This window comes from Polypterus senegalus, chromosome 8 (genome assembly GCF_016835505.1).
Source record: "Polypterus senegalus isolate Bchr_013 chromosome 8, ASM1683550v1, whole genome shotgun sequence".
In the NCBI taxonomy this organism is placed as follows: domain Eukaryota; kingdom Metazoa; phylum Chordata; class Cladistia; order Polypteriformes; family Polypteridae; genus Polypterus; species Polypterus senegalus.
Genome location: NC_053161.1, coordinates 155,662,129 through 155,676,944, shown reverse-complemented (window position 1 = coordinate 155,676,944; position 14,816 = coordinate 155,662,129). Strand labels below are relative to the sequence as shown.

The 14,816-nt window shown below is 40.1% G+C and overlaps 1 protein-coding gene across 1 annotated transcript in view; it reads right to left on the bottom strand.

Annotated features, from left to right (window-relative positions):
• Positions 1-14,816, bottom strand: part of LOC120534636 (zinc finger protein 665-like) — a 78,401-nt gene that overhangs the window by 11,809 nt on the left and 51,776 nt on the right. Inside the window, exon 5 of the mRNA XM_039762228.1 lies at positions 14,450-14,566. Within this exon, the coding sequence (XP_039618162.1) occupies positions 14,450-14,566 (117 nt within the window). The remainder of the gene's footprint in view (positions 1-14,449; positions 14,567-14,816) is intronic.

Genomic DNA, 14,816 nt, shown 5'->3' with positions numbered 1-14,816 from the left:
TTTTATCAATTAAATACCACAAAAACTAAATACTGAGGTAATAAGAAAGTGAGTAGTAATAACATCGACAAACAAATCTCTAACACAAAAAGGTGTCACATATATTTTCATTCTTCACACATGCATGGAATATGAAATATTGACTGTAATCCTTCTATATAAAAGCGGTCGGGATTGTCCTTCCGTCCCGTGAGTGCTACGCAGGCGCGGAGTTTCACACACGCCCCGTCCATTTTGCAATGCACGATGGGATTTGTAGTTTCGTTTTCCAGGTAAAGATGATTTTCTACTCCAGACTGTGCGATATCTTCATCTTCTTTCTTACTATATTAAAGTGGTCAGGATTGTCCTTCCGTCCCGTGAGTGGAAAGCGTAGCGGTATTCCGCTTATCACAGACTTACTACTTGCAGCTTGCGGTACGAAGCGACATGATATGAGCAGAGTTCTGGTGCTCCCATCGTTCCCTTGCTTTTGTGCGTGATGCGCTGGAAAAATATACAAAATTATGTCTCTGGAAATAATTAATGTCGATGGAGTACAAATGCCTCACTGCGTAGTAAATATCAGGGGGGTTCAAAAGGGCGACCTCAATATAGAAAAAAAGTTTAAATTTCATCACAAAAATAACAGAAACTACGAGTATTAAAGTAATACCGTTCAAATGCAATATAACCAAATGAATGAGCTTGTATAAAATATCAAATTGATCTACATATTGAATTGCCTTAAGAAGTGGTCAACTTAAAAGTCGGTCACCTTAAAAGGCGGGTGAGCCTAGTTATAACACATTTTCTGAAGGTTTTGTACTCCACATTGTGATTCACTCATCCAAAGCAGCCACGGAGGTGTGAGACATTCAAAAATAGCCAGGGAAGCAGGCCTGAATCCCAACAGCATGCCCAGAGGAGGTGCAACCAAAAAGACAGCCTAGCTTCTACCTGAGTGGCTGGCTTTGGCCTACACCAGGCTGCACTTACTGTAACTAGTTAAAAAATAAAACTTTGGAATGTCCCAAACTACATACAAAAGGTAATAAAAGATCTTTATAAAAGAAGAATTTAGTTTGTTTAAAAAGACTAGATATTACAATCCCTGACGATTCAGCACAGCACTTGCATTGAATGGGGCTGGAGATGTCTTCTTGGTCAGGATGACTGTGACATTCCATGCAAGGACACTGTTGGACAATTCCCGATTTAGGATGCCAGTAGATGAGACTAGTGACCAGGGGATGAAGTAAGTGAGATGAAGCCATGGCTAAACTATTTACAAAACAAATGCCTTGTAAAAATATTTACAAAGTTCAATGCAAAGATACTATCAAAACAAAAGAAAATTAGTGCAGGTGCTACTTATAATATTTACAGTGAGTACAAAACAAAAGTGAAGAAAAACAACAAGAAAAAAAATCTTCCTCCTCCTTCCTCCAGCTACAAGACAGTCCAGGAAGGACAGGATGAAAAATGATATAACATCTAAAAAATGAAAAAGTAAGCACAAGGAGAAAGGTACAAAGATCGGTACGTATCTCTACTACTAAACTAAGCAAATCAATAACTCAGATCTCCACTTAAGCCCGAAGACCTGGTCAAATAACGACCCCCTGGTGTTCGGACCATGGTTTTATACTGCAAGTCCTTTTGTCCAAATAGTCCTCATTTACGTTACCTGAGGTCTCTCAATAAATCGTCACGTCGATACGTGTACCATACGTCAACATCTGGTCAGGTGCAGTCCACTCTATTTAAACGTTCCTGCACTCGTGCACGCATACCCGTCTGTCTTGGTGATGTGAGGGCTCTTCATTGAGCCTCTAGTAAGTGAGTTTTACTTTCTCCCGCTTTTACTTCTATTCCATTTTGCTGGCTATTGTGAAAGTGTGCTTTTTAAACCTTCTGATCTGTTACTCTGAATTTAAATATAACACTTTTGGTTTCTCTCATGCAGTGATTACGGGAGCGCGCCTCTGCACTTGGTCGCCATAAACCGTAAGTATCGTCGTTGGTTAGTTCGAGACCCATGGCTTGCTCTTGGAGCATCTGTAGTCTTCCTGGCAGCCCTATGAGCAACCTTGTGCTCAAACGCCAGTGAAATTTTGTACCGCTGCTGTATTAATCTGGGAAGGGAGCACTGAAACAAATATATGAACACTCCAACGTTTTTCTCCATGTCCGTGATAACAAAAGTGGCTGTATATGTATTTGCTTTATTTCTACAGCCACTGAACTTGGTTTATCACAATGACATCGATAATAACCATTTAGTGATGTTTCCACTACATATCATCAGTTGTGTACCCGGGCCTCAAAAGGTGTTTCTGCCTTTTTCCACAAGACACTCTCAGCAGAAGCAGGTCCATCACATGCTGATCAGAAAATGGGTGTGTATTGAATGGTTACTAAGTGGTCCTCCCAAGGGACTGTCAGCTCAACGATGAAGACACAGCGGCAGAAGTTAGACCAAATCTGGGCGCAAATTAGTGGCTGTGATTTCAGATGGGAAGGTGAGTCTCTGATTTAAGTCAACACACATTTCCCAATCCCTGGCTGTACTCCATAGGCATGAGTCTGAAGGTGAGGGCTTGGTCTGTTGTTTCTCCCCTTCACAGATGAAGGATGTTAGTTGTGGGCAGGTAGCCTGGGCATTTAGGGGGATGGCGTTGGTTGACACTCTCTTCTCATCTAGTGCCAAGGCCAATTAACACAGTACTTGGTTATAACATCACCTGTATCTTCCTTGTGTTAAGCTATTCTTACAACCCACTAGGGTCTGTCTGAGGTTGCTGGGTCCACTCCATGCCAAAGATGTAGGTTTGTTTGTGAGGGCAGCACATCATGTGGCTCTAACGATGAAATTTTTGTTTCCATGTTCCATAGCTCACTCCATTTGATTTTATGTCCCTCTATGCCAAGGTTATAATAGTTTTTCCTTTTTATATTAGTTTTTATTTCTACATTTTTTCTGCCTTAGAAATTCAGTTTAGTTTTAGTTTTCCTTCATCGTATATTCTTACTTTTAATTTAGTTTTTATTTCCCAAAGACATTTCTATTTTATTTTTATACCTATTAGTTTTAGCAATTATGGTATGGTTAAAGAACTACTATGGTGTTTAGTTTTGTGTCACAATCAGATAGAACTGTACACTTAACAGGTTTGGATATAATATTAGTTTAATGTTAGTGGACGTTTACTATAGTACACTACATGGTTTACTATCTGGTTTTCTTTTTGTCTGATTAAAAACAAGCATAATCAAAACCAGATACTGAATATGAACGATTATATATTTTTAAAAATATTTTCTGTCATTTGTGCTGAACAAATCTGTGCTGACTGTTGGCTGCTTTTTTTTTTTTACTGTGAATGTCTACTGCACCCAACATATCCTTCCCCAAGACAATATACTTACGATTAATGCCTTCAATATTGCATTCAAAAATCTCCCACACTGGGCTTTATTTGCTACCACCCATATTGATCTCTGATCCCGTCTCAGGCACATACAATTTATAGACTGAATATTGCCACCTGCAGGCCTGAAAAGATATTAAAAAAATCAGAAAATAAATTCTACTCTGTTCTGACAGGTGTGACCATAAAACTCATGAGGGCTTAGGAAGAACAGGGCTCTTAGCCTTGAATCAGAGTGCAGACCCCACCTAGCTGTATTGAGGGAAAACAAAGAAAAACTAGCATGTAATGTGAAGGTTAGAGGCAGTGAGACTTGAAAAGTGTACCATAAAGGACAGTAAACACTTAATGAGCAGAGTAAGAGCAGGTAATAAGAGTATAGACGGGCACAAAACGACAGAGAGTAGGAACAACATATACAACATTATCTTAACCTTTTTATCCAGAGGAGGATCACAGGAAACCTGAAGCCTACCCCAGCAGGTTTGTGTGCAAGGCAGGGAAAGTCTCTGGTATGCAATATGTATGATATGGCTGATGTTAAGAGCAAAAAGAATGATATGTCAACTATCTGTTTTGAGAGAGAGATAGAAAAATTGAAAAAAGGGGGACAGATATTTTAAAACGTAATTCTGCTGCTGGATTATTTTCACAATATCAGGTATTTTGAGCTGTGAATATAAACTAAAAAAGATAAATTAATAAATATAGAATAAATACGAAAACACATTAATATGTTTCTTTTTTCACCATTTGGCAGACTCTTCGCCTACCTACCTGTAGTTCAGTGGAGACATTACCAGTTCAGGAATTTTACAAGGTTTGTATCGCTTTGTTGTTAAAAGACTTTAAAGCAAAAGTGATTGGTCAGTTACAATATGCTGATCTTGTATGTTGACATTGTCAGTCTCTCAATCAGTGCTTTTTTATTTTCAAAAAGGATTTCTCCTCTGTGAACTGGCAGGTGAATTATTGTCAACAGAACGCAGGAAACTGAGAAATAAACTGAAACGTTACTCACTTGTGATTTTTCTATCCATACTGTAAGAGCCAATCTTAGAAAGTTAAAACTTTCAGTTAAACTCATATATTAGTGTTTGCTTAATTTGAATAGAATATAACTTCTTTCATAGTCACAGGTATAGTGTTTTCCGCCTATAAGTTAGTAAAGAACGTTCTTGCTATAACGGAGATACAGTGTGTTAATTGTTTCAGTTGTTGTTTAGAACAGGTCCCAGTAATCAGGGACGTAAAAGACCCATTTTCAGCTCAGACATGGGGTAGGCATACGGTTTTCTGACCGTCATTTTGAAATGGTTCAGAAACGTTTTTTGAAGTGATTTGTAACGATTTGACATGTAACAAGATTTAAGCTTTGAACAGAACTTAACAAGAATCTTTCTTTTTTGTGTGTGAAGTGGTAGCGCTGCTGCCTCGCAGTAAGGAGACCTGCGGTGGGCTGGCGTCCTGCCAGGGGTTTTCTTCCTGCCTTGCGCCCTGTGTTGGCTGGGATTGGCTCCAGCAGACCCCCCGTGACCCTGTAGTTAGGATATAGCGGGTTGGATAACGGATGGATGGATGTTTTACTTTGAATTTTAACTAAAACTTTAAAAAACAAAGATATTTTGTCTGTGCAATCATTTCGGCACGTCAGACTTTTGTTGAATCCCATTTTTAAGCTACAGCTGCTGAACTTTGGTAATTTTGGAAAAACACAGCTACATTTTCATCAGAAAACCTGCCATCTGAAGGCGTTGAACTTGAACTGGAAACTACCTTCTAAGGACTGAGGACGCTTGTGCTCCAGAACTTGTCAAGGAAAGAAAAAGAACGGAACGAGGTGTCCTCTTATCTTTCTTGCCATACCTGAACTTGAGATTTAAGAGTCTGTGATATAACATGCGGCATTGTGGAAGATTGCTTGTGTTTTTTGCCCGAATCATGGGAGCCTCGCTGTAAGGAAGTAATTACTGTTTTGTTTCAGCGTCCCGATTATGATGAAGTGGTTAGTCTGGAAACACGCCATCATAAGAGACCCACGCTTATTGTGAACATGCCGATGTCTAAACATAGTTCAAGTCAAGTTGCCGGGAGTGATCAGAGTACGGACTCCAGAGAATGTGATTAGGGATCTTAAAGGTCACATAACGGAAAGGAAAGATCAACTTTATGAGCTAATGGCTGAAATAGAAAACCTTAAAGACATTCCAGAAAACCACACTGAAGTAGTGTAGAAGCTTGGAATCTTTCGTGAGATGCACAGTCAGGGTTGAGGAGCTCAATGAAAGTCTAATATCAGCGATAAGTAAAGTAGGCGCAATTAAAAAGAACAGAGACAGACATTTGTGATTTAACCACCTTTTTACATAAACAGGCTAAAGTATTTATGCATCCTATTTATGGAAAAGCTTCAAGAGGCAGCACAGAGAAAAAGGAAAAGACCGACAAGGTTATCTCCTCTTGAGTATGGACAGAAATCATGAGGTATTTTCACTACAAGTATTTCTGATGCTGCTGAAAAAGGGACTCAAGAAACCTTGGTCAAAAAGACTGTTAATGATACCATGTGCATTTAAAAAGCCCTGTGTATTCTGCAATGGCCAGCATATCCGTGCTGAGTGTAGTAAAAATCAAAGAACTGGCACACAAAGAAAGAATTGTCTTTTTAAAACCCAACGGTTTATGCTATCGCTGTCTCAAACAGGGACACCTTGGTAAGAACTGTAAAGAAAGAATTAAATGTCAGACATGTTCTTTTCAGCACCCTGATATCTTGCATATCAAAAAAGAGGCTGGAGTGACACCTATGGCTATAGCCAGCACGACAACACCTACTGAAAGGGAGACCGAGACTGGAATTTGTGCCTTTACTGGGGCCGGTGAAGAGTGTGTGCTGGTACCCATTAAGGTAAAAATCTAAAAGTGAAAGGTATAGAAACACATACGCCTTTATAGACCTTGGCAGTACAGTAACAATCTGCACTGAAAAACTCCAGAGACAATTAAACCTTCAAGGGAGAAGAACTCAAATATTCCTCAAAACTATGAGTAATTATGATGGTGATTCAACATTGCTAAACCAATGTTCTGTTTTATCAGATTTGCAAGTCTGTGGTCTCAATGATGTTGAATATATTGATTTGCCAAAAGTCTTCACACAGGTCTCCATTCCAGTGAACAGAGAAAGTATTCCACTACAAGAAGATATCGATAAGTAGGCATATCTTAAAGAGGTACGTCTATCTCATATTGACTCTGAAGTTGATCTTTTAATAAGAATCAACTACCCAGAAATCTTCAAACAGTCGCAAATCATACCTAGCCAAGGAGGTGGAACTCATGCTGTGAAAACTGCTCTAGGATGGGTGGTTGGTGGACCATACAAAGAGATACAGTAGATGACCTCTCAAAACAGTGGTAAGCTGCCCAAACATTCAATCAATCGCGTGTCAATAACAGAAGTTGAAGTTAAGTTGCTGCAACAGTATAACACAGATTTTTCCAGAGTGCAGCTGTGAAGAGATAGAGGAGATGTCACAGGAAGACATCAAGTTCATGTACATAGCCTCAGAATCTGCAAGACTGATAGGTAGCCAATATAGTTTAAATTTGCCTTTGAAGGATGAAACCCTTAAAATGCTGAACAATTTCTGTATTGCAGAACAGCGTGCTATTGGGCTCAAGAGAAAACAGAGCAAAAATTCAGGTTTCCATGACGACTATAAAGGCTTCATAAAAGACATTTATTGACAAGGGTTATGTTGTCAAGGTACTCAAAGAAAGCCTGAATAGCAATGAAGGCAGGGTGTTGTACATCCCACATCATGGTGTGTATCATCCAAAGAAAAATAAAATTTGAGTGGTCTTTGATTGCACTACCTCCTACCAGAGGACTTCACTTAATGAACAATTATTAAAAGGCCCCGACCTAACTAACAACAACAATTACATTTATTTATATATCACATTTTCATACAAATAATGTAGCTCAAAGTGCTTTACATGACAAAGAACAGAGAAATAAAAGACAAAGTAAGACTAAAAATAAGACAACACTAATTAACATAGAATAAAACTAAGGTCCGATGGCTAGGGAGGACAGGAAAAAAAAAAAAAATAACGCAAGACGGCTGGAGAGAAAAAATAAAATCTGTAGGGGTTCCAGACCACGAGACCGCCCAGTCCCCTCTGGGCAATCTACCTAACATAAATGAAACAGTCCTCTTTGTATTTAGGGTTCTCATGGAAGGACTTGATGATGAATGTCATGCAGACTTCTGGCTTTTAATCCATCAATGTTGGAGCATCACGATGCTTTAATTAGGTGGTGGTGGTGGAGCAGATCGCCACCACTGAAGACCGGGAAAAGAAACAGAAGAGAGAGTAGGGGTCAGTACGGAGTTTGGAGCCACCATGAATAGTTATTATAATGAATTGAATAAACAGAGTATCAGAATTAAATAAAGGTGAAGTTATGAGAAGGCCATGTTAAAGTAATGTGTTTTCAGCAGTGTTTTAAAGTGCTCTACTGTATCAGCCTGGCGAATTCCTATTGGCAGGCTATTCCAGATTTTAGGTGCATAACAGCAGAAGGCCGCCTCACCACTTCTTTTAAGTTTTGCTCTTGGAATTCTAAGCAGACACTCATTTGAGAATCTGAGGTTACAATTTGGAATATAAGGTGTCAGACATTCCGATATATAAGATGGGGCGAGATTATTTAAGGCTTTGTAAGCCATAAGCAGTATTTTAAAGTCAATTCTGAATGACACAGGTAACCAGTGTAGTGACATTAAAAATGGAGAAATGTGCTCGGATTTTCTTTGCCTTGTTAGGATTCTAGCAGCTGCATTCTGCACTCGTTGCAAACGATTTATGTCTTTTTTGGGTAGTCCAGAGAGGAGTGCATTACAGTAATCTAGTCGACTGAAAACAAAAGCGTGAACTAATTTCTCAGCATCTTTCAGTGATATAAGAGGTCTAACTTTAGCTATGTTTCTTAAGTGAAAAAATGCTGTCCTAGTGATCTGATTAATATGCGATTTAAAATTCGGGTTACAGTCAACAGTTACCCCTAAGTTCTTTACCTCCGTGTTGACTTTTAATCGTAATGCATCAAGTTTATTTCTAATAACCTCTTTATATCCATTATTGGCAATCACTAAAATTTCAGTTTTCTCTTTATTTAGCTTGAGAAAATTACTATTCATGCAACAAAAGTAAGCATGAGGCAATACTTGGACCATACAGAGGTTGCACAGGTAGTCCAGCTTCTCCAGGATGGCAGGCACATCAATACGTGCCATTGCCAGAAGTTTTGCCGTGTCATCCAGCACAGTCTCAAGGGCATGGAGGAGATTCCAGGAGACAGGGAGTTACTCTAAGAGAGCTGGACAGGGCTCCTCGTAGAAGGTCCTTAACCCATCAGCAGGAATGACCAGTATCTGCTCCTTTGGGCAAGGAGGAACAGGATGAGCACTGACAGAGCCTACAAAATGACCTCCAGCAGGCCGGCCGCTGGTGTGAATGTCTCTGACCAAACAATCAGAAACATACTTCATGAAGGTGGCCTGAGGGTCTGACGTCCTCAAGTGGGCCCTGTGGAGGTTGATTGGCATTTGCCATAGAATACCAGAATTGGCAGGCCCACCACTGGCGCCCTGTGCTTTTCACAGATTAGAGTAGGTTCACCCTGAGCAGATGTGACAGACGTGAAAGCCGTGGAGAATGTCATGCTGCCTGTAACATCATTCAGCCCTATTCCAAAATGGATTAAATTCATTTTTTCCCTCAGACTTCTACACACAGACCCCATAATAACAACGTGAAAAAAAGTTTACTTGAGGTTTTTGAAAATTTATTAAAAATAAAAAAACGGAGAAATCACATGTTCATAAGTATTCACATCCTGTGCTCAATACTTTGTCGATGCACATTTGGCAGCAATTACAGCCTCAAGTCTTTTTGAATATGATGCCACAAGCTTGGCACACCTATCCTTGACCAGTTTCGCCCATTCCTCTTTCCAGCACCTCTCAAGCTCCATCAGGTTGGATGGGAAGCGTCGGTGCACAGCCATTTTAAGATCTCTCCAGAGATGTTCAATCGGATTCAAGTCTAGGCTCTGGCTGGGCCACTCAAGGACATTCACAGAGTTGTCCTGAAGCCACTCCTTTGATATCTTGGCTGTGTGCTTAGGGTCGTTGTCCTGCTGAAAGATGAATCGTCGCCCCAGTCTGAGGTCAAGAGCGCTCTGGAGCAGGTTTTCATCCAGGATGTCTCTGTACATTGCTGCAGTCATCTTTCCCTTTATCCTGACTAGTCTCCGAGTTCCTGCCGCTGAAAAACATTCCCACAGCATGATGTTGCCACCACCATGCTTTACTGTAGGGATGGTCTTGGCCTGGTGATGAGCGGTGCCTGGTTTCCTCCAAATGTGACGCCTGGCATTCACACCAAAGAGTTCAATCTTTGTCTCATCAGACCAGAGAATTTTGTTTCTCATGGTCTGAGAGTCCTTCAGGTGCCTTTTGGCAAACTCCAGGTGGGCTGCCATGTGCCTTTTACTAAGGAGTGGCTTCAATCTGGCCACTCTACCATACAGGCCTGATTGGTGGATTGCTGCAGAGATGGTTGTCCTTCTGGAAGGTTCTCCTCTCTCCACAGAGGACCTCTGGAGCTCTGACAGAATGACCATCGGGTTCTTGGTCACCTCCCTGACTAAGGCCCTTCTCCCCTGATCGCTCAGTTTAGATGGCCGGCCAGCTCTTGGAAGAGTCCTGGTGGTTACGAACTTCTTCCACTTACGGATGATGGAGGCCACTGTGCTCATTGGGACCTTCAAGGCAGCAGAAATTTTTCTGTAACCTTCCCCAGATTTGTGCCTCGAGACAATCCTGTCTCGGAGGTCTACAGACAATTCCTTTGACTTCATGCTTGGTTTGTGCTCTGACATGAGCTGTCAACTGTGGGACCTTATATAGACAGGTGTGTGCCTTTCCAAATCATGTCCAATCAACTGAATTTACCACAGGTGGACTCCAATTAAGCTGCAGAAACATCTCAAGGATGATCAGGGGAAACAGGATGCACCTGAGCTCAGTTTTGAGCTTCATGGCAAAGGCTGTGAATACTTATGTACATGTGCTTTCTCAATTTTTTATTTTTAATAAATTTGCAAAAATCTCAAGTAAACTTTTTCACATTGTCATTATGGGGTGTTGTGTGTAGAATTCTGAGGAAAAAAAGAATTTAATCCATTTTGGAATAAGGCTGTAACATAACAAAATGTGGAAAAATGATGCGCTGTGAATACTTTGGATGCACTATGTGTATGTGTGTGTGTGTGTGCATATATATATATATATATATATATATATATATATATATAAAAATATAAAATTAATGTGCTTACAGAGTTCCAATGTTTGGGGTACTGACTGGCTGTGCCACGCAGTATTTTTGATGTTGCTCTTCAGCCTGCATTCACAAGTCACTCAGCATAGCAGAACCCACTTAGCTGGTATGTCTGTCACTTGTCTGTGGAGATGCTTTGCACTTTATTTTTCCATGAAGAAGATAAAAAGCCTTCTAAATAGTAGTCTCACGGAAGCCAGACACACACACACACATCATGAGACAACCAGGAGTGAATTGTGCTTAAAACTGTTTTGTTACAGTTAGATTGCTCACCGAGTGTCACATTTCTAAAGCAATTGTGAATTTCCCCTTGGGATTAATAAAGTATCTATCTATCTATCTATCTATCTATCAATCCAACACCTCATGAAGGTGGCGCTCAAGGTAGAGGCGATTATTTTGAACTGCAGAGATCAGAGGTGCTTTCGGTAACCTGGTCAAACAGCCGGCAAGCTTCCGATTGTGATGAAGCATCTATATTCTCCTATAACAACCCCTATTAGACATGTAAATGTGTGTTGTGTGTGCAGGAGCACATTGCACATTTTAAGTAAACATAACCTGATGCAAGAGAAAAACCTTTGTGTAACATCAGATTACCACTCGTCTGTTGATGTCTTCAAATGCCAGTGTATTAATGTGAACGATATGTTGACAGAGGTGCTGCGTGTGCTCTTTGTTGTTCAGTGTTACAACAATAGCAGGACTCGATGTACATTTGAAAGAATTGGCAGCTGTATTCATGAAAATATGAATTGCAAAATATGCGTCTGAAGTATTCGGTTTGTCACGCCCTGTCAAAAGGACTGTTATGAGAGCTGATAACGAAAAGCCAAAGGAGTACTCAAAACTCCCAAATCAACAAATCTGCCTAACAGCTGCACAACATCTACCTTCTGACTGCACGTCTGATTAACTACAGAAATGTAACACTACTGTCTAACTGGGAATGCAAACACGTCATGACAAAATAGCTGCAGCATTTAACATGTTGTACTGTATAGCTATAGACCACAATGCTTATCTAAACTCTGTTTGCTGCTGTTTTGTCGTGTGAAAATACAATAGTCAAAATGACAGAATGATTATGTAGCAGACAGAGATACTACTCAACTTTGTGGAACCCAGGTGGTCTACATGTGTCTGTCTGTCTGTCTCCAGTGTTGCCATCCACATTACAACATGCAAATGATTAGGTAAGTTTCAATCACCTTGTACTATTAAGCTCCTGACAGATAGATAACAGTAATTTATCTTTTATTTTCTCTCAGGGTCAAGTCCTTTCTTCAGTTACTTTTGCTCTTGTTATAATACATTTTTCTTTAATATTTATGTCACTATATCTGGACAACACTGTTAAAGGATCCATTCACATGTGCATGCTAAGTTTAGCACACAGGAGCTCAGCATTTAGAATTGCCAACCAAGCATTGGATTAGATAGCCAAAGACAACTGGAGGATTGCACAGTCAGCCTAAACACAGAATAGTATTTCTGTCCTCTGTCAGTACAAAATCTTCTTTCCTTGTTGGGAGAATGAGAACCGGCATGTAGGAATTATGCTATTTCTGTACTTTGTGGAGGTGGAGTTCAGCCCTTTCCTGCCCTTGTTTGCAGACAGAGAAGACCAGCAAGTGAAGAAGAACAGTATAAACGGCTTGGACAACAGCCAAACACTTTGAAGCTGTTCGGACCTCTATCCGAAAATCCTCTCAGCGTTGTACGAAAAAAGGCAGACTACATAGATCACGATTCCCACCTTGATAAGGCTGTCATAAAGCTTCCCGTTTGTAACTCGTCAACCGTCAATAAATGTAAGCTAAAGTATATTTTTCTCATGTGATTCTTATACGCTGTAATCACGATGGGAGGGATATCACCTTTTCTGTCATATTACTATATTATTTAGTTACTTAATGTGCCGCAATTTCAAAAGAACACATTTCGGAGAGCGAATGCCTCCGAAGGAAACAACTCTCTCCCTGTAACTCCGTTGGTTTAAAATGCACGGACTAAAGAAATTGGGAGCAGGTTTTAAGGAAGCCCATCTGTGGGTGTAGCCTCTGCGCCATCAGTTGTTCACTGCCAACTTTTTAATGGATTCTCCCCAGCTGTGTATTCTTGTTTTAGTGAGAATACATCTTTCATTGGTATTATTTCACAGAGTCGCACAATAGTTACTTCTTTAAGGTTTGCTTTGACTGCTGGTGGATCTCATCGCTAAATCGCATTTGCATTATCTAATATGGAGCTGATGAGAGAATAGAGACTGGGCTATGTGCTACTCTGTCCTGGCACTCCTCTATTTGAATTCCCAAGTTCAGCCTGATATATTGCTAATATAATAGACAGTTTATTTGATTGAATACTTGAAAAAGCTCTGTAAATAAAAACTACAGGATCTGTGACATACACTACAGAAAATCACACAGATATGGCTAAGAAGCACAGTCAGACGTCTGCTAAAACTGCAGAATCTCACACACACACACCAAAAGTCATGGATGCATTGTTTTATGTTATTTGCAGTCTCCAGATGTTGATCAATATACTTGAGAACAATACTACAAGTTTGTTTGTTTTGGTTTTTAAACACAAGTATAGTGCAAATCCATCTGGAATACTGATAAGATGGTGGCATCATGCATGCATGAAGCAGATTGTAGAGTGAGATAAAATGTGAGTGATGTTCTGCACTTGGCTTCTATGGCTCTATGATGTCACGATGGCCTTGCAAAGCAACATGGGGTGCTGGGAAAAAAAAGGTTCTCTAAGTCAGCTGCACGGCATATTTCCAGGAAATATTCTGTGAGCAAAGTCACCGCAAACACACCAACACCACACATCAGCAACATCCAGCAGTGATCTGTTCCTCAGGCTGCATCAAGCTGTAGTTGGAATGACTGTGAAGATGACTGGGTTGTAGTATTAGCAGCATGTTTTGAAAATCATTTCTGACTTGGTCGATGGAACTAAAACAAATTCAGATTCTTTGGGGTTTGTAAAACAAAGAAAGGATAACAAAAAGAATTGCTTTGTATACACAAATTTGTTTATGGCTGTTTGTAGTAAGAAGTCAAGGCAAATGACCCTTTTATTGGCTAACTGAAAAGATTACAATATGCAAGCTTTCGAGGCAACTCAGGCCCCTTCTTCAGGCAAAATGTAATCAATTACAATTACAAATTACAAAATTTAGTCAATTACAAATTACAAAATGCAATCAATTACAATTACACAATGTAATCCATTACCATTATAAATTACATCTTGCCTGAAGAAGGGGCCCGAGTTGCCTGGAAAGCTTGCATATTGTAATCTTTTTAGTTAGCCAATAAAAGAGGTCATTTTGCTTGACTTCTCACTACACTCATAATGGCCAACACCGAATAACACCCAAGTACTTTATGGCTGTTTGTAATTCAGGGGAAGTCTGTATTTATTTGCTAGCTCCGCTGCTGAAATCTCTTAGCAAAACACATCACAAGTAGACTGAAAAATAATTGATTGACAATACTTTCATTATATAAAATACAGTTCGGAAAAATTCTCAAGTAAACATGACATCAGGAAATAGAGTTTTCTTGTTTACTAAGGCACATGGTAACCTCTCCCACCAGAGGCGGCCTTTGGGGGTGGCGACTAGGGCAATCGCCCCAGGCTCCATGCCTGAGGGGGGCCCCACGATAGGAGATTTTGTCACCGTCAGCTCATCATACTCATATGCGGGGCCTCTGCAAGACATTCAAATCCATTATAGACTGAAATATGGTACGTGGTGGATTTCTTCGGAAACCACTCATAAACGATGACTTGTTATTTTAGAAGCCTTTCCCAGCATCTATACCAAAAACCAAGAAATTCGAGATTCATTTCCCAACATTGTTGTTGCGTACAGAATTATGTTGACATTTCCTGTAACCGTTGCGAGTGCGGAAAGAAGCTTTTCAAAGTTGAAACTTATCAAAAATGATCTATGATCAA